The sequence below is a fragment of the Hemicordylus capensis genome, chromosome 1 (genome assembly GCF_027244095.1).
Source record: "Hemicordylus capensis ecotype Gifberg chromosome 1, rHemCap1.1.pri, whole genome shotgun sequence".
In the NCBI taxonomy this organism is placed as follows: Eukaryota; Metazoa; Chordata; class Lepidosauria; order Squamata; family Cordylidae; genus Hemicordylus; species Hemicordylus capensis.
Window position 1 is genome coordinate 146,555,139 of NC_069657.1, and position 24,435 is coordinate 146,579,573.

The 24,435-nt window shown below is 44.3% G+C and overlaps 1 protein-coding gene across 7 annotated transcripts in view; it reads left to right on the forward strand.

Moving 5' to 3' along the window:
• The window catches only part of SPTB (spectrin beta, erythrocytic), a 181,879-nt gene that overhangs the window by 98,036 nt on the left and 59,408 nt on the right, over nucleotides 1–24,435 (forward strand). For all 7 annotated transcript variants that reach the window (XM_053254828.1, XM_053254819.1, XM_053254861.1 and 4 more), the window contains exons 16-23: nucleotides 5,223–5,979; nucleotides 6,468–6,670; nucleotides 8,210–8,300; nucleotides 10,761–10,907; nucleotides 16,814–17,077; nucleotides 18,753–18,965; nucleotides 19,215–19,304; nucleotides 21,108–21,392. In XM_053254828.1, the coding sequence (XP_053110803.1) occupies nucleotides 5,223–5,979; nucleotides 6,468–6,670; nucleotides 8,210–8,300; nucleotides 10,761–10,907; nucleotides 16,814–17,077; nucleotides 18,753–18,965; nucleotides 19,215–19,304; nucleotides 21,108–21,392 (2,050 nt within the window). The remainder of the gene's footprint in view (nucleotides 1–5,222; nucleotides 5,980–6,467; nucleotides 6,671–8,209; nucleotides 8,301–10,760; nucleotides 10,908–16,813; nucleotides 17,078–18,752; nucleotides 18,966–19,214; nucleotides 19,305–21,107; nucleotides 21,393–24,435) is intronic.

The following is a 24,435-nucleotide window of genomic DNA, read 5'->3' on the forward strand; positions in this document are numbered from 1 at the left end:
CTAGACAAGTGTGCTGCATTAATAATGAAGAGAGGGAAAATAAGAAAAACAGAAGGAATAGAACTGCCCAATGGAAGCAGCATCAAGAACCTGGGAGAGAAAGAACATTACAAATACTTGGGCATTCTCCAGGCTGATAACATTGCACACACTGAAGTTAAAAGAAAAATTGTAAGTGAATACATCAGGAGAGTTAGAAAAATCCTCAAGTCCAAACTAAATGGCGGGAACACCATATAAGCCATAAACACCTGGGCTATACCTATTTTCAGATACACTGCAGGAATAATAGACTGGACCCAGGCAGAGCTAGAGACGCTAGATCTAAGACCAGGAAAATAATAACCATCAATCATGCTCTGCACCCCTGCAGTGACATAGATAGGCTATACCTCCCTCGCAGCTCCAGTGGAAGAGGAATGCTGCAAGTCCATCAAACAGTAGAGGAGGAGAAAAGAGGCCTTGAAGAATATATCAAGGACAGTGAAGAAGATGCACTTCAAATGGTCAATAATGCGAAACTATTCAACACTAATGAAAAAAACCAGGCCTACAAGAAAGAACAAGTCAAGAACCGAGCAGAAAAATGGAAAAATAAGCCACTGCATGGTCAATATTTGCACAATATAAGTGGAAAATCAGACATCACCAAGACCTGGCAATGGCTTAAGAATGGCAACTTGAAGAAAGAAACAGAGGGTTTAATACTGGCTGCACAAGAACAGGCACTAAGAACAAATGCAATAAGAGCAAAAGTCAAAAAATCCACAACAAAAAGCAAGTGCCACAGAAATCACCATCAGCCAATTACAAAAAGCAACTTTACTGGGAACAGCCTATATTCTGCAACGATATCTATAATAACAGCAACAACATTGATAATAAAATTCAGCCATCCCAGGTCCTTGGGAAGGACTTGATGTCTGGATAAAACAAACCAGTCAATAACACCTGTCTGACAGTGTAAATAAATAATAATAATAATAATAAATAATTAACTCAATAACCAAAGTTGCAAGTGCACAGAACAAAAGGATTGCAGTCTGAACATAAGCAGATGCCAATGTTAGGGTACCCCAGAGAAGCAAGAGATTCAGAGACAAGGCTTTTTGAAACAAAGAAAGTTCTTGTTCAAATGTGGGCAACGGGGTAAGAGGGGGAGAGAAAGAGATATTGGTTACCTGCCAATTTCTGCTGTTTCATATATGAAGCCCAAAGGGATGATTTCCCACCCCTGGGCCTTTTCCAGATGGCGGGCTTAACCGTGGAATTAAGTAGGGTAAAGTTATGAAGTAATATATTAGCTTCATATAAGTGCAATAGAGATAATTTGAAGAAACCTGGAGGACATTCACTTAGGGCTGCTTTAATAGGGCTCCTGTCGGTTCCTTCACAGTTCATACCATGCAGCATTCAAATCTTTGTGGAGTATACTGCTCCCAGAGTGCTACAACAGGCTCCCGGTGGTACTTTAAGGTGAACATAAGTAGGCTTTTCTTAGCCTCGTTTTTTACTTTAAAAAAAAAAAAAATTGCTTGTTGATCTTGTGGAACATTGTATGTACCCAGCCTGTGTGGGTGCATATGATATTACACAAGATCACCAAACAATTATTATTATTTAAATGGCAAGAAGTGAGGCTTTAACAAAAGCCTATTTATGTTCTTATGTTCCCCATAAAGTACCACTGGGAGTCAAACTGAGTCAGGAGACTTTTGAAAAGGGGTGGGGTGGGGTGGGGTGGGGTGGGGAAGATAAATTTTATTAAGAGGAAAACAAAATGCACCATGTGGGTGCATAGAACAATGTTCCACAAGATCACCAAGCAAATGTTAAAAAAGAAAAACAAGAAAAACGTGAGGTTTTAAGAAAAGGCGCTCTATCAGCATGGCCCCATCTCAGAAGAAACATTGGTGTATGTTAGATATATCGAAGTATCCTAAAAAGCCACTGTAAAAAGTGGAACTTTTTAATGTGGAGATAATGTAGGCTAAGCTGTGCAGGGGACAACCCGAATTGTGTATGGAGTGCTCCCCGGTATCTTGCACGAACTTCGATGTAAATCCCTCCGATGTGTGAATGCACACCTGCCTTTCCCATAGTGAAGCAAAGCAAAATGGCTGTCTGGGAATGGCCCAGGGGAAGATTTGGGGTCCCTCATGAAGGTTATGCCACAGCTGGGTGTTAGTGCTACACAAATGTTTCTGTGACTTTGCGTGAACCCACAGACTAGCAAATGGGAAGCACTGGGATTCTCAGGCAGTCAGGCACAGCGGGAATCGCCGGATTCCCCTTTACAAGTATCCACAAACCAGTTCAGCCCAGTTTGACTGGACACGGTTGGCCAAACCCGAAACCCTAGTCGGTTCCTCTCAGCAACAGAGCAATCACATGTGGCCAAGGGATACAGAAGCTTTTATAGTTTTGTTCACTGCAGGATTGTAAAGACAGGAACAACTGGATACAAATGAGGATCCAAGGTACCAGTCTTGGAAAGGGGTGTGGGTGCAACTGTAACTATTCAGAGGAAGCACAGAACTTCCTCTGTGTTCATTGTGTCCAAATTGCATAACTAGCTTACATCTCTGGCCTTGATTGCTTTTTGGTGTGTCTGAGTAGGTTAAAGGCTACTCCAACCTTGCATGTTTTTAGCATATTAACTTTTTTTTTTTTTTTTTTGCTTATAAGGAACTCAGGTTCACTTATGGACCCACATGATTCACTGGGGGTGCCTCTTTATTTGTGCATTTATCTAACATTAGCGTGATACTGCTTCTTGATCCAGGTAGGGGATCCTAGGCAGAGGTCAGCTTTCTCTGTGGTACTGAGTGCCTGACTCTGCTATGAGTGGCATGCCTGGATGAAGCCATAGAGTTTCCCAACAAGAAGTCAGAAGGAAAGCTGCTGCTATTTACTCCCCTCTCTTCCTACAAGATACTCGGGGTGGCCTACAGATGGGGCCTTTCCAGACCCAATTAAAGAAATTGTAAACCTCCCAGAGATGCAAGTTTTGGGTGATATAGAAATATTAATTTAAAATAAATAAATAAATAAAGTTTCTTTAGACCATTCTTTGTGCCTGATTGTTCCAAGTACATGCCATTTTGGTAAAATTTCTTAGTGCTGTTTTTCTAGGGCGTAGCATTGTCATCCCAGGCATATATTATGTCTCAGGGAACGTTTTGCTGCAGGGTCAGCCCTTTCTACTTAGGATGTAATTTGTCTGCATGTTGCTAGGTATTTTGGAGGGGCTGCTTCCATAATGATCTCAGGGAAACAAATAGGAATGTGCGAGCCAGCTTGATTCAAACTGCGGTTTGAATCAAACCGGACTGGTTCGGATGGTCTGAGTAGCGGGGTGATGATCCAAGTTTGAACCCGGTTCTAAGAACTGGTTTACAGGAATCCAGCAAGGATTCCCTTTTACAAGTATCCCCGAACTGGCCTGTGAACCAGTTCTTAGAACTGGGTTCAAACTCAGAATCCAGCAAGGATTCCCCTTTACAAGTAAAGGGGGCCTTCTCTAATCCCTATGAGGGTGGTGAGAGAAAGGGTACTCTGTACCTTTTAGCAATGGCCATGGTGGAGACATTGGAGACAGTGGGGGCCAGCAGCAGGGGCTCCTCCAAGCCCCCTGCTGGCCTCCTGAATGACAGCCAGTTCCAGCCTTCATGCATGCATGGAGGCCATTTTCATGACTGAGGCCATTTGTGTCACCATGCAAATTTTGTGTTACACCAAATCACATGGTGATGCAAATGGTCTCCGTGCATGTGCAGAAGCCCAAACCGAGCCGCAGCTGGCCCAGGCTGTCATTCAGGAGGCCGGCAGTTGGCTCGGAGGAACCCCTGCTACCACCGATGTCTCCGCCACCTCTGCCACGGCCTCGGCTAAAGGTACAGAGTACCCTTTCTCTTGCCCCGCCCCTGGTGGCCTTTAGGATAGGGATTAGGAAATGCTCTCTTTACTTGTAAAGGGGAATCCTCACTGGATTCCCCTTTACAAGAATCTAAACCGGTTCAGCCTGGTTCAATGACTGGACCAGACATGGTCCTGAGACCAAACTGGGCCTGGTCAGTTCAAATCCAGTCTGGATTCGAACTGAACCAGCCAAACGGGTGGCTCGCACATCCCTAAAAACAGGCTAGGATTAGGGAATGCTATATGCCCCATCAGTTTCTGCTGGTTAATGTATACAAAATGTGCCATAAAATTCTTTCTGCAATACGTTGTTCCTTTTCAGAAATGTCTTATGGCTAAATGAGTTGCTTAGTTATGAATACCAGTAATGAGAATACTAGAACTAGCGCTTAACTATGTAGAAGAGGCTCAGCTGCGAGGGAGTGTTTTGTGAGCTCTTTGAAACCCATGAACGAATTCCTCTCCTAAACTGGATGGATTGATTTTAAATGAAGGCAATTAAAACCATTTGAATTTGAATTTACTGCACAGACATGCATACTAATGCTGGTCATGAATGTAGGTTTAGGGCACGACTGCACAACTCAAATGACCTGGTGGGCTGGAACCATTCACAACTTGGTGTGCAGGAGCCGAGTTCAGTTTCTAGTGCATTATTACATTAACATCAAAAATATTAGTTATTTGTGGATGTATTCCCCCTGTCAAGGGACCCATAGTTTTAACCAAGGGAAGTAGCCAGAAAATAAGTCCTGCCCCTGTTCAATCAGTGGGGCCCCTGGAGTGCATGTCAGCCTCAAACAAATGCCGAGTCCTCACCTCTCCCTAAATTGCTGCTTTTTTCAGGCTGCAATCCTAGGCGTGTTTACATGGGAGTAAGCCTCACTGGGTACACCATGGAACATATTTCTGAGCAAGCATACACAGGATGGCGCTATGAATCCGTTTCCAGCTCCTGTGTTGCTGCATGATACCTGGAGGCCAGTGAAATAGTCCTTGTGAGCCAGATCCAACTTCTGGGCCTTGTGTTGTGCAGGCCTGGTCTAGGGAGCCTTGCAGCAGATGATGGTTAACTAAAATAATCTCTGTCTTTCAACCTTGTTTGAAGGTTATCTGACATCACTGAGCAGAGCTAGGGATTGAACTTCTGCTGCTCAGAGACTTTCATCCGCTGGTCTGTCAGCAGAGTGTTTTGCAGGGGCGTTATGTTCCTGAGGGTACTAAAAAGTTGCATGCAGAATAAATTAAATGAAAGGTCTCTTCTTCATCAACACAATTATTCTTTTTCTTATTTTTTTTAGGTGGAAGATTTTCCAGGAGATGGTGGCTCAGAGGAGGAAAGCTGTAGACTTTGCCCTCAGCCTCCACAATTACTGTGTGGATTGTGAGGAGACAAGGAAATGGATCCTAGAGAAAACCAAAGTCATAGAGTCTACACAGGACCTTGGTAAAAACCTGGCAGGCATGATTGCCATGCAGAGGAAGTTATATGGCATTGAGCGTGATTTAGCAGCCATCCAGGCTCGGCTTGAAGCTCTGCAGCGGGAAGCACACCGTCTCACTAGAGAACAACCGGACCTGGCCAACGACATCTGGAGCCGACTGACGGCTGTCACTGAAGTCTGGCAGGACCTACAGAACACACTGCAGAGCCAGGAGGCCTCTCTTGGAGAGGCTAGCAAGTTGCACAAGTTCTTGCAGGATTTAGATGACTTTCAGGCATGGCTCTTCAAGGCACAAAAAGCTGTTGCTTCAGAAGAGGTGCCCAACTCCCTAGCAGAAGCTGAGCACCTCCTACAGCAGCATGCTTCAGTTAAGGAAGAGATTGATCAACACAAGGATGATTACAGCCATGTCAAGGAGATAGGAGACAGGGTGACTCAAGGGCAGACAGATGTAGAGTATCAGCAGCTGGAGCAACGGCTCCAGGGTATGGATACAGGCTGGAATGCCCTGTGTAAAATGTGGGATAGCAGGCAGAAGTTCCTTAACCAGTGTCTTGGCTTCCAGGAATTTCTCAAAGATGCAAAGCAAGTGGAAATTATCCTTACCAAACAGGTATGGCAGTAGCATCACTTAGCTGTGATTTTTTTGGCCTTGTTACATTAGGATTGTATCCTATGGCACTTGAGAGTTGTAGATGGTGTGCTCTACAGGGAAATAGTGGTGGAATTTTAAAACTGGCTACATTTCACTTTGATGTGCCACTGGCATGTTAACTGGCACATGGCAGCCACAGAAAAAGGTCCTGCTGTGCTAGTCATGTGACAGGATCTGACTTTCAGCACATATTGGGAAAGCAGAGCCTCCTAAGGCATGATAAAAGCCTATGCATAACAGTAGGAGTATATTGCCAGCTTGCCAAGGCTAGATTCTGTGGGGCGCAAGTGTTTCAAATTATTTCCCTATAGAGACCATGATGATTGCAGCTTACTAAACGAACTTGTGGCATTAACTATTTGATTTTACCTTAACCGGCACCAGAACATAGTCTGTACTATTTTTCCAAGCAAATGACTTGTATTCTTCCCCAACATCTGTTTTAGGAATATACCTTGGCTCATATCGAGCCCCCAGACACCTTGGAAGCATCAGAAGCTGCTATCAGAAAATATGAAGATTTCCTCACTACCATGGAAGCTAATAAGGAAAAAATCATAGGATTGGTGGACAATGGGAACAAGCTTGTGGCTGAAGGAAATATTTATTCTGATAAAATTAAGGGGAAAGGCCAACTGATTCAAGAGAGGTAATATTGGTGGGATGGCTCAGAACCATTTGATTGATTAAGTGCCGTCAAGTCGGTGTCGACTCTTAGCAACCACATAGATAAATTCTCTCCAGGATGATCTCTGTCTTCAATTTGGCCTTTAAGGTCTCTCAGTGGTATATTCATTGCTGTCATAATCGAGTGCATCCACCTTGCTGCTGGTCGTCCTCTTCTTCTCTTTTTTTCAACTTTTCCCAGTGTTATGGACTTCTCAAGGGAGCTGGGTCTTCGCATAATGTGGCCGAAGTATGATAGTTTGAGCCTGGTCATTTGTGCCTCGAGTGAAAATTCTGGATTGATTTGTTGTATGATCCATTTGTTTGTTTTCCTGGCTGTCCATGGTATCCTCAAACCATTATTTACACCCTCAGAACCATTACTTACCATATAATGGAGGGTATTCAAATAGTATAGGGAACAACACCCAAAGGCTGCACAAATAAGTTCATGTATGAGAGAGTGAAATGTAGTCTCTCCTTCAACTGAATGTTGTTGTTATTGCCCAGTTTTTTGTTCTGGGTTGATAATGGTCCCAGTCTAGAGCTGTATGTGTAAGTAAGTAAAGAGATCTAGGGAGGCCTTCCCCCCCTTCTTTTTGCGCTGAACTGCAGTCTCACACACATGTGCCCTATTGCAAAAGGCTTTTAATATTCCCTTGAGATCATAGAGACAGAAGACACTCATCTAACTTGCAGCTCTGAACGTCCATTTCAAAATTGAAAGCTGTCATCTGTAGAGGAGGAATACCAAATAGGATGGGGTGGAGGAGCCAATTGAATCCCTCTGTCCCTATAGTACTCTGTTTGTCTGGCATGGTTATTCGGTACACAGCAGCATTCAGCTGTAATCCTCACTGAGATGACTCTTATTTTCTATATCTGTTCTTGAGATATGAAATGGTTTGGGAAAGCCATTGAGAATCTACTGCATGCAATTGCACAGACATGCATAATAGGGCTTTCTGGACTGAGATTAATGTATTGCAATACAAGTTGAACAGCTAGAGCAATGATCTTCGCTATCTTTCAAGCAGGGACCACTTTGGCAAAAAATGTTCAATGTAAGAGCCATTTCCTGACCTCTGTGAAGTGCTGTACTTTCCTTAGAGCTAGGGAGCCCTTCAAGCCCCAGCACCATCTTGGAAGGCATGCACAGCATGCTGCTGGTAAGTCTCATCATTCCCCCAAGCTTTCCCCATAGAACTCTATGGGGGAAGCACTCCATGTGTGCTTTCCAAGATGTTGATGGGGCTTGAGAGGGCTCTGTTTCCCCTTAAAGGAGCCCCACTGGCACTGGGTAGAGTGCAGCACTGCATGGTGGGAACTCTGCACAGTGCCATGGGGGCCGTGCAAGACATTTGGCTTCAGCCAAAGCTTCACACGGGCCTAATAAATAATTAGGAAGCCGCCTTTGGGCTTGCAAGTGGGAGCAAACCACTGGCTCCTGGGGCTTACAGTGTAGAACACTGCTACAGCAATGATGGCTATTAACGATAACATTGTCCCTTGTCTTTTGCAGATACAAAACAAATACTGCAAAATCTCAGGAGGCATTAGTGTTGCTGAAGGACAATCATGATCTACAGAACTTCCTACAAAATTGCCAGGAGGTGAGAATTCTGGTGTAACTCATCCAGTCTAGGGTGTGTCTACACTATTTCTTCTTTTCCAAGAGTGACTCTGGATGATACCAGCAGCAAATACTTTTTTTTTTCTGGCTTTACCTCATGGTTCCTTTATAGCACTTGCTGCTGAACTACTTGTGGCCTTCGCTTCTGAAAGCAATCACAATCTCACAGTTTTGTACCAGGGTGAGAGAAAAGAAGCAGTAGGTGGAAGATGATGACCGGATGGCTCCAGTATTTACATCAGTTTTGTTTGGGTCAGGAGTGCTTAATCACCTTTTTCAGGGCACTTAATAATTGCAGCTAGCTGCATTTGGTGCTGTAGAGCACAATCAGAGATGCTGAAAGCATCTCAGGATAAGGCAAGTTCTGGGTGATCCCTGTGTTAAGTAGGGATGTGCACTGAATTCCTTTGGCACCATCCCAAGGGCGGCAAGAGGTTCCCTTAAGAGGAGGCAGGCAGGTCCTATCTGCCTATCCCCCAAGCCTCCGCCGCCCCACTGCAGTGCTGTTCCCATCCAAGCTTCTCCATGAAAGCAGCAGCCGGTGCCGCTTGCCCCTTTAAAGTGCCACACCTTGGCAACGGGATGCTTCCCCCAGCATCCCTCACGCGGCCCCGGCACACAAATGGTGTCACGGCATGCTCCGGGGGAAGCATCTTGCCGCCATGGTGCTTTAAAGGAGCAAGCGGCACAGGCTGCCACTTTCATGGAGAAGCTTGGATGGAAACGATGCCACAGTGGGGTGGCGCGGGGTGGCAGAGGCTTGGGGGATGGGCAGGTAGGACCTGCCTACCTCTTAAGGGAACTCCTTGCCCCGCGCTGAAACATTTCAGCAGCAGGGAGCCGAATCATCGTGGCGCCTCTCCGGGCACATCCCTAGTGTTAAAATTGGGAAGCTGGCTCATGCAGACTGTATAACATGATTTGGTTCTACACTTGTTCTATTAGGAGTGTGTGTGTCACAGGTGGACAGTGGACTAGGGATGTTACCGAATTTCTTTCTTGCCAGTTTTGTTTTGGAACATATGATTCCAGACCCATCCTAATCCTCAGTATATTGGATTTTATAAGATAGGGACATATCTATGGATTCTGCAGATTCCATATGTTTGAGGGCAAATATGTATTTAAATTCATTCTTTGCAATGTATCATCACAGCTGCTGTTTGGAATGAACATAAAATATTTAAATATAGCAGAACCCCATTATTTGTGGGGGTTCTGTTCCATGGGTGGGGGAGGCGAGGATAGCAGATCTGCAAATAATGGAACATTAGGCTATCGGTATTGGGGGATTAGGTTCCTGGACTGCCCCAAATTCCCCCCAAATCACCCCCATTTGCCCCCAATAAACAGTAAACAGGCCAAATAAAGTACCATACCATGCTCCAGAGCCACCCACGGCGCCAAAAATCACCCCACCCCCATTTTTTAAAGTAAATGAGCCATAAAATGGCTCTGGAAAACAAAATGGCTGCCAGAAATGACCTCTGAAGTCATTTGCAGTCACCCCGACCCACGGATATGTGCGTTTAGCCTTCCCCCACTTTTTTTTCACATATATGGGTGTCCATTACCTGACCTCAGATATGCGAAAGTGTGGTTGTTGGACCTCTGATTAACAAGGTTCTCCTGCACAAATTTTTCTCAGGAACAGAAAAAATTCCAACTATTTGAACTTAAGAGGACTGGAAGTTGAAGGAAACTGCACGAAGTTCAGAACTAAGAACAGATCAAGAGATTGCTACAGTGCATCAGAATGGGCTGAAAGGGTGTGTGTGTGTGTGTGTGGTGGATCAGAGAGTTGTGAGGGGGGAAGAAACTACAAGATTGGCATCTCTGAAACAAGTGGAGGTGTCCCCATTCATTCAATGCAGTCTGCTGTGTGAGTCAAGCCAGTTCCTCTCCATCTCTTTTTGATTGTGTCACTGTGACAATCATTTTCAGGTTGTCGAAAGAAACTTAAAACTGGAATTTTAAAAGGAATTATGCTTTCGTGAAATTTGTGCACTCAATCCTCATATAAAACGTTTTTAGCCTGTTTTCTTATTAATTAAGAAAGTAATATAACTTAACGTTAAGTAAAGTTAGGAAGCTCTTCCTTTAAACCACAGTTAAATTAGTTGGGTTGATTGGTGAGGGGGGATGCAAATATGTGAATAGTTTTGATTTATAAATAATAATAATAATAATTATTATTATTATAGTAGGAGGTTGAGCCTAATGGATTTTGGATATTTTCAAGCCCTCAAATTCTATAGCAGAGTGTAATTGTAATTAAAGTGTCCAGGAATAAAGAATTAAAGTGGGGAGATACGGAGTACCAGTGAAACCATCTAGAGTTCAGTCAGTCATTTCACTCAACGTTGTTGCAACTTAGAGCATCGGGGAAACATTGTTGGAGCTCTGTTCATCACTGAATATAATTTGACTTTGTTTGTAGCTTACCCTTTGGATTGACGAGAAGATGCTCACAGCTCAAGACACATCCTATGAGGAAGCACGGAATTTGCACAGCAAATGGCTGAAGCACCAAGCTTTTATGGCAGAACTTGCTTCTAACCAGGGGTGGCTAGATAAAGTAGATGAGGTAAATGGCCTTTTACAAAATTTGGATGAGCGTGGCATCTCTCCTAGCTCTTGCCTTCCCCTTACTTTGTCTTTATATCTTTGTGTCTCTTAATGTTTGGAGCTGGGATTTTAATAAGTTTTTAATCTGGGATCTATCAGACCAACCCTGATGGACCCCCCTGAACTAATGGACCTTACTGGGGTCCCTCCCTTGAGTGCATTTGTTACAGTACCCCCACATGGCAGACCTGGTTTAAGGTCCTGCTGGATAAGTCTCTCCAACAGCCCAGGCCATCGAAGGCACCAAGACGTAAATAGCGGAGAGACCCATCATCCTCTTACTTGTCCTCAGAAAGCCAGACTCCCAGATAATCTAAAAAGAAAAGTAAGGGTTAAGGGAAATCCTTAAGAAATAGGCATAACTCCCCTCATTCCTCTGAGGTCTCAGATTATGAGTCACCTGATCCACATGTATCCCTCAGGCAGGTGCCACAAGCCCTGGATAATTGTGGAAAGATCCCTCTTCCAGAGCAATTGTTCCCAGGGGACCCCAGCATTCCAGGGGACCAGGATCCCAATGATGACACTAGAGAGGAAGGGGAATGGTCAGACAACCAACTTACTAAATCCCTTTCTACCTCTCAAAGATTGTTTATCCCAGATGACTTTGCCCCTCTACTGAGTAAGGCAATTCAAACCAACTGGGCTCCTTGTGTGTTCTGAAAATAAGATCAGGGAGAAGAATTTTCCCTTCCCAGAATTTTTCAGTGAAACAGGAATGGGCATCATCTGCTATACAGTAGCAAATGGGTTTTTACAGTTTATCTGAAGAAAGCTTTGAGATCCTCAAAGTGCTTCCCACTGATGGACCTATAGTGGCCCTTCTTTCGGGCACCTTTTTGTGCTCCCAAAAGATGGAGACACCCCTCTCAGGGACCCTTCTAAAAAAAAAAAGCGAGAGTCTTCCCTCAGAGGACCTTATGAAGCCTCTTTCCTGGCCATTTGCTCATCTACAGCGGCCTCCATCATCTCCAGGGCTTCACTTTTATGGGTCAATGATTTAATTCAAAACCCACCAGAGGACCCAATACTCGTAAAACAAACTGGCAAATTAAAGCCTTTGTCTCAGACTAAGCTCACATGAGGGAAAGAAATGCTGAATCATCCCTGCTGAGCTGCCTGGCTAGGCTTCTCCTAAAACTATTTGATAGGTTCAAAATGCTGTCGCCACCACCCCTTTTGGCTTCAGAAACTCTCTGAACTTGGGGTGGAATAACCCAGAAAAAAACTGTCTTAATTTGACTGTTGGACAAATACAAAAATCTTCCACTTATGAGCCTACATATGGTGAGAAAATGTTTGAGGATGTGCACCAGAGAAATCCCCCTTCACCTGCCCCGCCCCCTTTTCCTGAGTTAAAAACCAACTCGAAGAGGCTTGTAAAAAGAAAAGAACTAAAAAACCAGTTTAATTCAGTTCTCAGACTGCTTCTGCCTGAGGCTTCTAGATTCCTTAGGTATACTCAAAAATACTTAGTAGGTTACAAAAATAGGTTGTCTTAGGCACACTTAAATGTTTATAGTCTTTTGCAACACCTAGGTAGGATGGGTGTAGGCTAGTGTTTGTTATTTTAATTATATTACAGGTAAACAATAAAAGAATAGTATCAGGAATATGAAAAAGCACACACACCAAAGACACACCTAGACTAAACTTCCCAAAGCCATAAGCCCTGGCTCCTTAACTTGAACTCATCAAACTCCTGATGAGAATTCAAGCTTCCTGCCCTCCTGTCTTTCAAAGATCTGCAGAGTTATTCTCCTGCAGCCAACCTCCATGGCCACATGTCCTTCTCAGCATCCCCAGCCTAGCTTCTCCTAACAAAGAACTCCCATCTTTCTGGCAACAGCTCCCTAGGTCCCACCCACCTGGTGTGCTGATTGACTGAGCTCTGGAGTTCACCAGCCTATTAGTCAAGACAGGATTCACTTCTGGTTAACTCTTTAGAGGGAGGGGAACCTGGTCACTACACAACCGTTAAAGATCCAGAAGGTTCAGGCTTTCCTGACTGACGCCACTATGGACTCAGTATGCTTCGCAGCCAGGTTCACCGCTTCTATTATAGTGGCAAGGCGAACCCTATGGTTGAAACATTGGCAGGTAGACACCACCCTTTGCTCCTACTTGGTGGCTGTCCATTATGTAGGTTCCAAGCTGTTTAACAATGGGGCATTAAATGACCTACTCATCAAAACCAAAGATAAGAGAAAAGCCCTTCCTTCAACACACTGGAACTTCCATAGGCAGAAAGAAAGGCCCTTCCTGTCTTTTTGTCCCTTCAGGGCCCCCTTCCGCCCCAGAGAAAGGAACAACAGAGCTCAACGTCCCTTTTGGAACAGGTTTAGTCCCAATAACAAGCCTGCTGGACAACAACGCCAGCCCTTCACCGGACAGACTAAAACAACTAGACGGCAGTGCTGACTCACGGCCACTCCTGGTGAGGGGGTCGCTTAACACAATTATTTTATGCTTGGAAACTCTCCACTAGTGACAAGTGGATCCTTCAGACCATTCAGCATGGGTACAGAATAGAATACACCACTCTACCCCCAAACAGGTTTTTGCCAACTCCACGTTCATGCTCACATACCAAGCATTCAGGCCTTCTTTGGACCATACAGCATCTGGAAAATATAGGGGCGGTAGAGCCCATGCCTCTTCAACGGCAGGGCAAAGGGGTTTACTCCATTCTGTTCACCATACTGAAAAATGACAGCTCTCTCAGAGCAGTCCTGGATCTCAACAAATTCATCAAACACAAACAATTCAAGATGGAGACTCTGAGATCAATTGCAGAATCCCTCTACCACCTGGATCACCTTGCCTCCATAGACCTGACAGAGGCCTATCTCCACATTCCAATTCACGTAGGCAGCCAGCCATTCCTCTGCTTTAAATATGTGGACAGGTACTAATAATACAAAGCCTTACCTTTCAGTTTATCCTCAGCACCCAGGTTGTTCACAAAGGTCATGGCACCACTCATGGCATACCTCAGGCTCCAGGGCATCCAAATCTTAGCCTTTATGGATGAACTCCTCCTCAGAGCACCGAATCTTCCTTCAGCCCAGTCAGACCTAAGCCTTTTGCTCCAAGTTTTGTCCACCCATGGGTTCCTAGTCAATCAGTCAAAGAGCCAACTGCCTCCGTCTCAGAGACTACATCATCTGGTGGTAATAATAGACATCACCCTGGACAGGTTAATCCTACCCCAGGAATGCATTCAAAAGATCCTGGCCACAAATTATTTGATTCCCCCAGGCAACAGGGTACCGTTTCTAACTCTAGCTTGCATATTGGGGCTAATGGTGGCAACCCTAGAGGCGGTGAACTGGGCCAGGTTCCAGCTGTGCCCACTCCAGTGGTTCTTACTCCCTTATCAGAATATGATAGCACTAAAGTCTCAAATGAGAATCTTAGAGCCCCTCAGTCTCAGGCAGTCTCTGAATTGGTGAACAACTCCGAACCATCTTTCCCAAGGAAAACAATGTCTAGACCCACCCAGAGTCATCATAACTACCGATACCAGCCCCTGGGGATGGGGAGCCCACTGCCTCCAGCATTCAGCCCAGGGGAAATGGTTCCCTCTGGAAAGGGAGCACATCATCAATTGCTTGGAGCTGAGGGCCAAGATGTCTGCCTTGCATTGATGGCTTTTCAACACCTGTTGAGAGACAAACATGTCCTGGTCTGCGTGGCAAAAGCCCATATCAATTGTGAAGGAGGAACCAGGTTGCTCTCCCTACACCAAGAAGCTACACTTCTTCTCCAGTGGGTGGAAACACATCTGGCATCCTTGTAGGCACATCATGTGAGCGGAATTCTAAACACCAAAGTGGATTGGTTCAGCCGGACTGAAATTCACCCAGCAGAATGGAGCCTCAACCATCAGGTTTTCAGTCTACTCACAGTGCAGTTCAGATACCCACAGGTCGACCTCTTCACCAAACCCAACATTGCTAAATTTCCAAGATTCTTTACTTGCTTCCCATACGAGGGAGGGAACATATGCAGTAGATGCCCTATTGACACCATGGCCACAGGAGTTGCTGTATGTCTTTTCTCCTGCGCCTCTAGCAGATTCCTTCACAAGGTCCTGCTGTACCAGGAGGAGGTCATCCTAGTGGCTCTATACTGGCCAAGGAGACACTGGTTTCTAGAGATTCTCCATCTCACCATAATGTGCCGTGGTTCCTGCTGGTCTCAACAGACCTCGTGCAGCAAGGACCCATCATTCACCGCGATCCAGCCTGGTTAAAATTAGCTGCATGGAGACTGAAAGGAACCTCCTGAAACAACATGGATATTCCAACAAGGTCTTGAACATGATATTGGCTTCCAGAAAGCTTCCACTAATCATATATATCAATTCACCTGTCAGGCCTTTTGTACATTGGTGCACAAGACACCACAAACGTAGGGAAACATGCTCTCTTAAGGACCTCCTTGATTTCTTACAGGAGGGTTTGGAAAGTGTTCTGAAAGCAAACACACTAAAGAGACAAGCAGCAGCACTCTCGGGACTCTTGGCCTCTAACACCTGTCAGCAACGCCTTATACAATCTCACCTTAAATGTTTCCTCAGAGGAACTATGCTGCTTTCACTGCCTATCATACACCATTTTCCAACATGGAATCTTCACTCTGTACTTTGGGCACTACAAGGCCCCCAATTCTAGCCCATACACTCAATCATGCCCCGCCTTTTATCCTATGAACTGGCATTCCTAGTAGCTGTTACCTCTGCCAGAAGGGCATAGAGCTTCAGGCTCTATCGGTAAATAAGCACTTGTGCATAGTTTCACCAGTCTCAGACTGATCCACGATCCATCATTCATTCCTAAAGTGCCATCTGTATTTCACAGATCCCAGGACGTTATCTTGCCCTCTTTTTGCCTTAAACCTTCACATCCATTGGAGCAGGCATGGCACAAGCTAGATGTCTGATGATGCTTAAAGATCTACATCCAATGTACTGAGCCATGCCTGTCTTCAGATGCCTTATTTGTGTCGTATCTCCTGACTTCCATGGGCCAGAAGGTCTCAAAATCCACTATAACCAAGTGGATCAAAGCTTGCATTTTACTGCCATGTGATACATTGAAAGTACCAACAGCCCTACATCTCTTGGCTCATTTGACCAGGGCAGCAGCAGCAATAGTAGCCTTTACAAATGCCCCTCTGTCAGAGATATGTAAAGTGATAACATGGTCATCCCCTTCTACCTTCAGAAGGCATTACAAGATGGACACTCAACACTCTGCTGAAGCTGCTTTTGATAGAAGGATGCTGCAGCAGGTACACCCTCATCAGTAGTCCTAGATGCTTCCCACCCAGGGTCATCAGCTGTGGCATGTTCCATGAAATGTCCTCTTTCAGCAGCAGGGGAAAGAGCATTGGTTACTTACCATGAAGACTCCTTCCTGCTGCTGGATACAAAGACATCTTATATCCAGCAGGGGACTGCTTTTACTCTCTATTTGCTATTCCTTGAAATTGTTCTTCAAGTTGATATTCTCTGTTGTCTCGACTTGGCTGTTCAGAACTGGGTGGAGTTATCCTTCCCAGAGCTATTTAAACTTTCTAAGTTAATTTGCATAATCCTGCCTCTGGAGCAATGGGGAAGTATAACCCATGAGACATATTCAGCAGCAGGAGAAGCCTTCACGGTAAGTAACCATGGGTCCTTTATCTTGTCCTTAGTTATGTTTCTCATTCGCACCAAGCACAGCAATGGTAGTGGACTAGAAAGTACTGCTCGCCCTCCACACCTTAGCTTTTTATTCTGTATTTTCTTCAAATAACTTTTCTTTCAAACCTGTTTCTGGGTTTGACAAATAATTCCATGTATCTCTCTTTTTCCAGGAAGGACAGCAGCTGGTAGAGCAGAAGCCCCAGTATGAAGATGTTGTTTGCCAGAGACTAAAGGAGCTGCACAAACTTTGGGACAAGCTGCAGGAAACCACTAAGAAGAAGGCTCAGCACCTGTTTGATGCCAACCGCTCTGACCTTTATGCACAGAGCTATGCTGACCTTGGTGCATGGATTAGTGAAATGGAGGAGCAGCTGAAATCTCCTGTCCAAGGGAAAGATCTCACCAGTGTCAATATCCTACAGAAGAACCTGAACGTATGTGACAGTCTTGCTTAACTCTTATTCCTTCCTTTACAGGGTTCTTTAAAATAGTTTAAATCATTTAGAGGTTATTCTGCCACTATACCATTTAGCTGTAGGAGACTTCATGTAGCTCCCTCTTCTTTAAATGTCAAACACCAGTATGGATGGAATATCAAAAAATGCTGTGCTTATCACAGGAGGGCCTTGATATTTGCAGATTCTCATGTCTGCGGTTGGGTAAAAGACACTCTGTCTTGGCATATGCAGAAAAAATGGAAAAAACACATTAGCCCTGCATATCCGCGGGTCAGGGGTTGCTGGAAATGACTGCGGAGGTCCTTTCCAGCCAACATTTTGTGTTTCAGAGAATCAAAATGGCTCCGTTTAAAAAAGAAACAAAGAAACTGGTTTTTTGCTGGTTTTTGAGCATTCCTGGGCATGTGAGAGCATTTCAGGGGGAGCAGCAAAGCATGGTAAGGAGCTTCCTGCCAGGGGTGTAACTATCATAGGGCAAGGGGAGACAGTTGTCTGGGGGCCCACTGCCTTGGGTGGGGCCCAGAGGCAAGTCACATGACTGACTCCCCCAGCTGTGCACCCGCCCGGGCTTCCTTCAGTTGTATTCATCCTCCAAAATTGATGTGAGTGTTAAGACCTGGAGCTACGAGAATAGCATGTCTTTCTCTAGTACCATTAAATGACTTGCATCATCCACAAATTTACAAATAATTTAGGATGATGTTCTGTTGTGGCACATAGGAGAGAGAGAGAGAGATGATTTTTACTATGCTTTTTGTTACCACTATTCAGCCTCATTTAAGATTTCTTTACTTCATGAGCTGAGCTTCAGTGAGGGTGGGGGGCATTTTAAAATCTTGTCTCTGGGCCCACTCCAACCTTGCTATGCCTCTGCTTCACGCCACATTTCCCTCCCAAATTTGGCCAATTTTTGGCAATTTCCCCGATGACCAGGAACCTAACCCCTGCGATCCCATAGCCCCGAAGAACTTAATATTCACAGTTTCCATATCCACAGTTGTAGAATGGAACTGCCATGAATACAGAAGTCCTCCTGTATTAGCACATGTCACAAGACCATCTGCCAGCACATATTTGACTGAAAAAATTACATTGTATGCAATATCCCAGAGTCGTTCTCCTAATGTAACATTTGATGTTCATGAGATATATGTATATAGGTAATCGCTAAAATCAGCATAGAACACCAGAAGTAAAGCTGGAGAAAATCATGGTTACCTGGATCATTCCCAGGAGTGTAATAGGAAAGTAGAGCACTTGAATAGATCCTGCCTTTGCAGACAGAGACTCCTACATAGTAGAGAAGCAGGCTTTTAGCCCTTGGCATAAGAAGGGGTTCTTCTGCTTTGGGGCTCTTCAACTTTTCAGGAGACTTAAATCGATCTCCTTAAAAAAAAAAAAATAGAGCCTTGCCAAATATTGTCTTGACCCACCCTCAAGAATAGACTGTAGCTGACAAATGGAGAAAGTTCCCTCAGGAGTGAAGAAAAAGGCACTGCATTAGTTCCATATTTTCAAGAGGGATGGAATTGGAAAGGAGAGACAGACTGGAGGCTTCATATATGTCACCAAACCTAGAGTCTATGTCAGGCTGGGCTGTTAAATTTGGATTAACAAGATGGCTGAGTTAATAGAGATTCCCTTGTTGCAGCGACTGGAAGAGCAAGTAAGTGCACGGAAGAGAGAGATGGAAGACTTGCTGTACCCACCTCCAACCAGAGGAGATGTGCAGGAAGTAGATAGCAAGCATGAGATCATGCAGAGGAGGTTCCAAGATCTTCTAGAGCCACTGGGTAAAAGGAGGAAAGAGCTGGAGACGGCCAAGGCTAGATACCAGTTGGATCGGGATCTGGCAGATGAACTGGTGAGCTATTCAATCATTTTTATGTGCCATTAGCAGTCACTACAATTCTTCCCTAATTACAATATTTTATTACACTAATTTCCTGGAACACTGGTTGTGTTCCAGCACAATCAGTCTCTGTGGGGTCCTTGGGTAAATTGTTTCAGCCTGTGTGAGATAAACAGAATAAGAATTTTCCTTTTTTACCCACTTGAATACATCCATGCAGCCTGCCTTTCTCGTATACTAGTTTGTTTTTCTGTATTCCAGCTTTGGGTGCAAGAACGTCTTCCCCTTGCTCAGTCTACTGACCATGGCACAGACCTCCTGTCGGTACAGCTGCTGATAAAGAAAAACCAGGTACTCCCATCCACCTAACTTTGCATTCTATTTTTTGTTTGTTTGTTTAACTTTATTCCTATTTGAGAATGAAACCTGTAGGCTGACTGGACCTTAGATCATGGTTGCAAACATGCAAATACTTAATGGTGCCTATAGGGTAGTTGTTATCCAAAACATTTTACATATATAATAACCCCCAAAAAATTACATGGTGCAGTTGTTTCTCAATCATTATATATGTAAAAGGTTTTGCTCTATTTGTTTGCCTTGGTCATAATGAATAACCATTCAGGAAGGTAGCTGGGGTGCCGATTCAAGAGTGAGAAGAGATGTAGAACAGGTAAGACCATATCTTCTATTGCCTGGAACAGAACTATGTGATGTCTCAGCTGCTAGCCTAGTCAAAGATACTGCTCAGTCTTGTTAACTTGGTTTTCTCTAGAATGTCACCCTCAATCCATGTGTTACGTACAAGTATAATTTTCTTCATACCATCAGACAAAGAAGGTTGTTGTATGCCTATGAGAGCATACATTTTAATCCTCTGTTGTGAGTCGCCCAGAGAACAATTTGTTATGGGGCTGTAGTAAATCTGTCAGGCTAGCCAGATGAAGCCAGAAGCAGAAGAGCAAACTTAAACGGGAATAAATTATCCAAACCAGGTCCAGTCCGAGTCAGTCCAAAAATCCAACAGAGTCCAAAGCGAAATCCACAGGCAAGGTCGACACAGTCCAAGGTCCAAAGACAGTCAAGGCAATAAAGGAACACAGCCAATTAGCACAGAAGAAACTGTTGCTATCGGCAGGATAGCTATGTTACAGGCATCTTAAATAGGCTGAGCCCCCCCCCCCCGGTGCTGTTAATTAAGAGTTGCTGAGTCAGCAGCTTTGCCTGTTGTTCTACACATGTGGCTGCTTAGCTCTTGTTGTCTCTTGGATCAGCGCCTCTCCACAGCTGAGACTGGTTGTGCCTCCTCCACAAGAGCTGCCTCACCCGGCTGTAACTCATCTTCGACTCCCTGTGCATCAGACCCACTCTCCTTTGCAACCTCTGCTCCTTGCCCACCCTCTTCTGCTGTCAGCTCTGTCTCTACCTCCAACTCCTCCTCGGAGTCTTCCAGCATGCCCATGACAGAGGCGGCAAACAAATAAAGTTGATGATGATAAAGTAAAGTAGCTAGTCTCTATGATGCTGTAGCACTTTTTATGTATTTTCCTCCACAGACTAATAAGACTATTGTGTGGCAACGATTCATTCAAAACAGAAGTATAGATATTCATATTGGACAGATTCACTGACCAGAAGATTTCCTCTAGTTGTTGAATGAATCTTGGATCGATGCAGAGATTTATTGGCTCTTCTTTCTCTTGCTGTGTTTTACTCCATCCTTGGTTCTGTATCGTTGAATATTTCCATCTTCTTTTTGTTACGCAGCAAACCATTTTTGTCTGCCTTTTCATTTCTATGCAGCCTATACCTCAGTGTTCTTATTAGCTTAAATATAAATGCCTCTCTGTATTTGTATTCACTGCATTACTAAATGCTTATCTTGCAGGGGTGCTGTTCATGCAGCCATGTACACCAACTTACCTGTATTTTTGCATGCATCAGAATTGAAGGCAAGGGCTAGGGTGTGGAGGGCATATGTAGATACAGAAGGGTTGCATGTACAGTAAATCGGCCTTTAAAGCATGAGGTTTTGCTCTTATTTGATGTCTTCATCTGAAATCATCATTAATGCATCCCAATAAAGGGGACAGCTTTGTTCAGGGAACAAAGGTACTTCAAAACCCCTTTAAAAATATTCCTGTTCCTTCCTAGACATTGCAGAAGGAAATTGCTGGCCATGCCCCACGCATTGAGGACGTCCTTTATAGAGGGGAGAGCATACTGGCTGGAGCAGATGGGGACCGGGACTTCAGGGATGTTGAAGAGCGTCTTACGCAGCTGAGGGAGTCCTGGAGCACTTTACAAAAGGAAACTTTAAAGAGATTGCAGCGCTTGGAAGAATCACGCGAAGCTCAGCGATATTACTTGGATGCGGGGGAAGCACAGGCCTGGATCAGTGAGCAGGAGCTCTATATGGTAGCAGATGAGAAGCCAAAGGTAAAGGAACGAGACTTGTTAACAAAGCAGTGCATGCCATGTTAAGGGAGAGCAGAGTGCAAAAATATAGGGGCTGCATTTGCCTTTGGGGAAAATGGGTACCAGTTCCAGTGGAGGCTGAGAAGCCTTTGTCCTAATGTCTAGGAACAGTTCAGGCTGCTATGTCTCTGGCCATGCCTGTTTAATCTTCTTTGCCCACAACAAGATGTGGAGGAGGTGAAAATATTTTTAAAAATCAAAGGCGTTGGCTTTCTCCACTTCCCAAGCTTGGATGGAGGGAGAGACATCTTCATTCTTCGCCTTTTCCCTCATTACACTGATGCTAAAAAGATCTCTGATAGGATCTAGATTGATCTCTAGTGGGATCTATATATATTGTGTGTGTGTGGGTGTGCATGCGCAATATGATTTGTGAGGTGGCGCTGTCAGTCCTAGACAGTAGCAAGAAATGCTGAGGTTGGGAGAAGTATCAGTATGTTCTTTCCATGCATACTCGGAAGCAGGATTTGAAAAATATTTAAATCCCTGTGTGCCAGTATCAAATGTTTTTAGATGCCTGGTATTTTTCCAGTCCTATCCAGGAGTATCTTGGTACTAAGAGAGGCAGTTCTCACTTCTGTTTCTGACTCCTTTGGGAGTTACAGAAGTGAGGAGATGAAACACTGCTGCCAGTAGTAATGGCATAGCTGGTAAACATGACACCTGCTCATAGAACATGGTTTTCCAAAGTTTTTCATCTCGAAAAACTTACACTTACATTAATACATTAATTAATTTTATCTATCATATTTTTATAGCACCTGATAGGTAAATCTCTAGGCAGTGTACAAATCCCAACATTAAAAATCACAGGTTAAAATATATAAAACATGATAAAAACAATATAAAACAAATTATTAAAATTTATTAAAATTCTAATTAAAAGCTTGCGAGAACAGGCAAGTCTTAGGGTCTTCCTGAAAACAAACAGAGAAGGAGATGCTCTTATTTCAGCAGGAAGCATATTCCAAAGCCCTGGGGCAGCCACAGAGAAAGCCCAGTCCTGAGTCACCACCAGATGAGCTGGTGGCAACCGTAACCGGACCTCTCCAGAAGATCGTAAAAAGCGGGAGGGACAAAAGAGGCACTCTCTTAAATAGCCTGGTCCCAAGCTGTTAAGGGCTCTATATGTAATAACCAGCACTTTGTATTTCACCCAGAAACATATTGTCAACCAGTTCAGTTCTTTCAAAACCCATGTTATATGGTCCCTTTGTGTTGTCCCAGAGACCAGTCTGGCTGCCGCATTCTGTACCAATTGTAGTTTCCGAACTACGTACAAAGGCAGCCCCACGTAGAGCACATTACAATAGTCATTTCTGGAGGTTACCAGCATATATACCACCATTTTAAGGTCATTCACCTCTAGAAATGGACGTAGCTGACGTATCAACCGAAGCTGATAAAAAGCGCTCCTGGCCACCACCTCAACTTGAGAAACCAGGGAGAGCTTTGGGTCCAGGAGCACTCCCAAGCCACGTACCTGATCTTTCAGGGGGAGTGTAACCCCATCCAGAACAGGCAGATCTAAACCATCTCTTGGGGCCTGGCCTTCCACAGTCAGTACCTCCTTCTTATTTGGATTCAACTTCGGTTTGTTATCCAGCCCATTACCATCTCCAAGCAGGCATTTAGAGAAGATATGCCGTTTTCTGATGAGGTCGACATGAAAATAAATCTGGGTATCATCAGCATATTTATAACACCCAGCACCAAAACTCCTGATGATCCCTCCCAACAGTTTCATGTAGATGTTAAAGAGCATTGTAGCCAGTATGGAGGCTTGTGGAACTCCATAATTTTGCAGAGCAACAGTCTCCAAGCGACACCATCTGGAATCTACCAGAGCGATTCCAATCTACATTAAACAAGAAAACCTGAGGTATAATGCCCCCCAATACAGACACACTTTTTTTTTTTTTGAGACAGCAAAGAAGCTACTCACTTTTTGTTTATTTTCTTCCTTCCTCCTCCAACTCAATAGTATGCATTGCTGCTGGGCCCAAATAATGCAGGACTCCCCCTGCCCCCACCCACACAACAATTAGCAGTATGCTAATTCCTCTGAATTATCTCCAAAAGTGGGGAACTTAAACTCCCCACTTTTGGAGCAGACTCACTCTCTTGTGCTCTAGGAGGGCCGTATCCTTCCTTGTTCTTTAGGCCACTTATAGTGCATGATGTCGCTAACCAGTCAGCGCCGCACACTGGCCAGTATCCCATGGCACACTGTTGTGCCGCAGCACACTGGTTGGAAAACACTGTCATAGGGCACAGACGGTGAGAAATGCCCTCATAGAGTGACACTTTCCACCCGTCACAGTCAGCTTTAAGCCCAGATCCCTCCAATATATTCAATGATACGTTTATGCTCTCCTTTGTATTCAGCTCCTCATTTAACATGGAAATTAATATACTGAATGGCATTCTGACTAAATTACTCAATGGAAGTCTCATTGAAACTATTAGGACATAATTATTGATTTCAATGAGACTTCCACTGAGTGATTTAGCCAGGATGTCAATCACAGTTCTTCAAGATATCTGGGTCTGGGGAAAGTGCCACACACTGCTATACCCCACTGTGGATAAAGTGACCTATAGCAAGTGCCACTTGCTATGGGTTCTGTTTTATCCAGAGTGGACTATAGCAGCGTCATTCCTCACAAGAACAAAAGGGGAGAGAAGCAACAAATGGCAACAAATGAAAGCCAAAGAGAGAGAGAATCAAATAAACACCTAAAATACAAGAAGCTCTGGTAACAACTAATCTGCCTACTTTCCTTTCACTATAATCTTAACTGATAATTACCATCTTCACATTAGCTAACTTCCACCTCAAACATTCACCATCCTGAATTGGGGTGTATGACATCATCACAAACTGTGCTTTTGAGTTGTCCCTATGTGTCCCTACAACTTATTTGAGAGTGCCAACAAGTGTGTGGATAAAGGTGATCCAGTTGATACCTGGACTTCCAAAAAACTTTTGACAAAGTTTCTC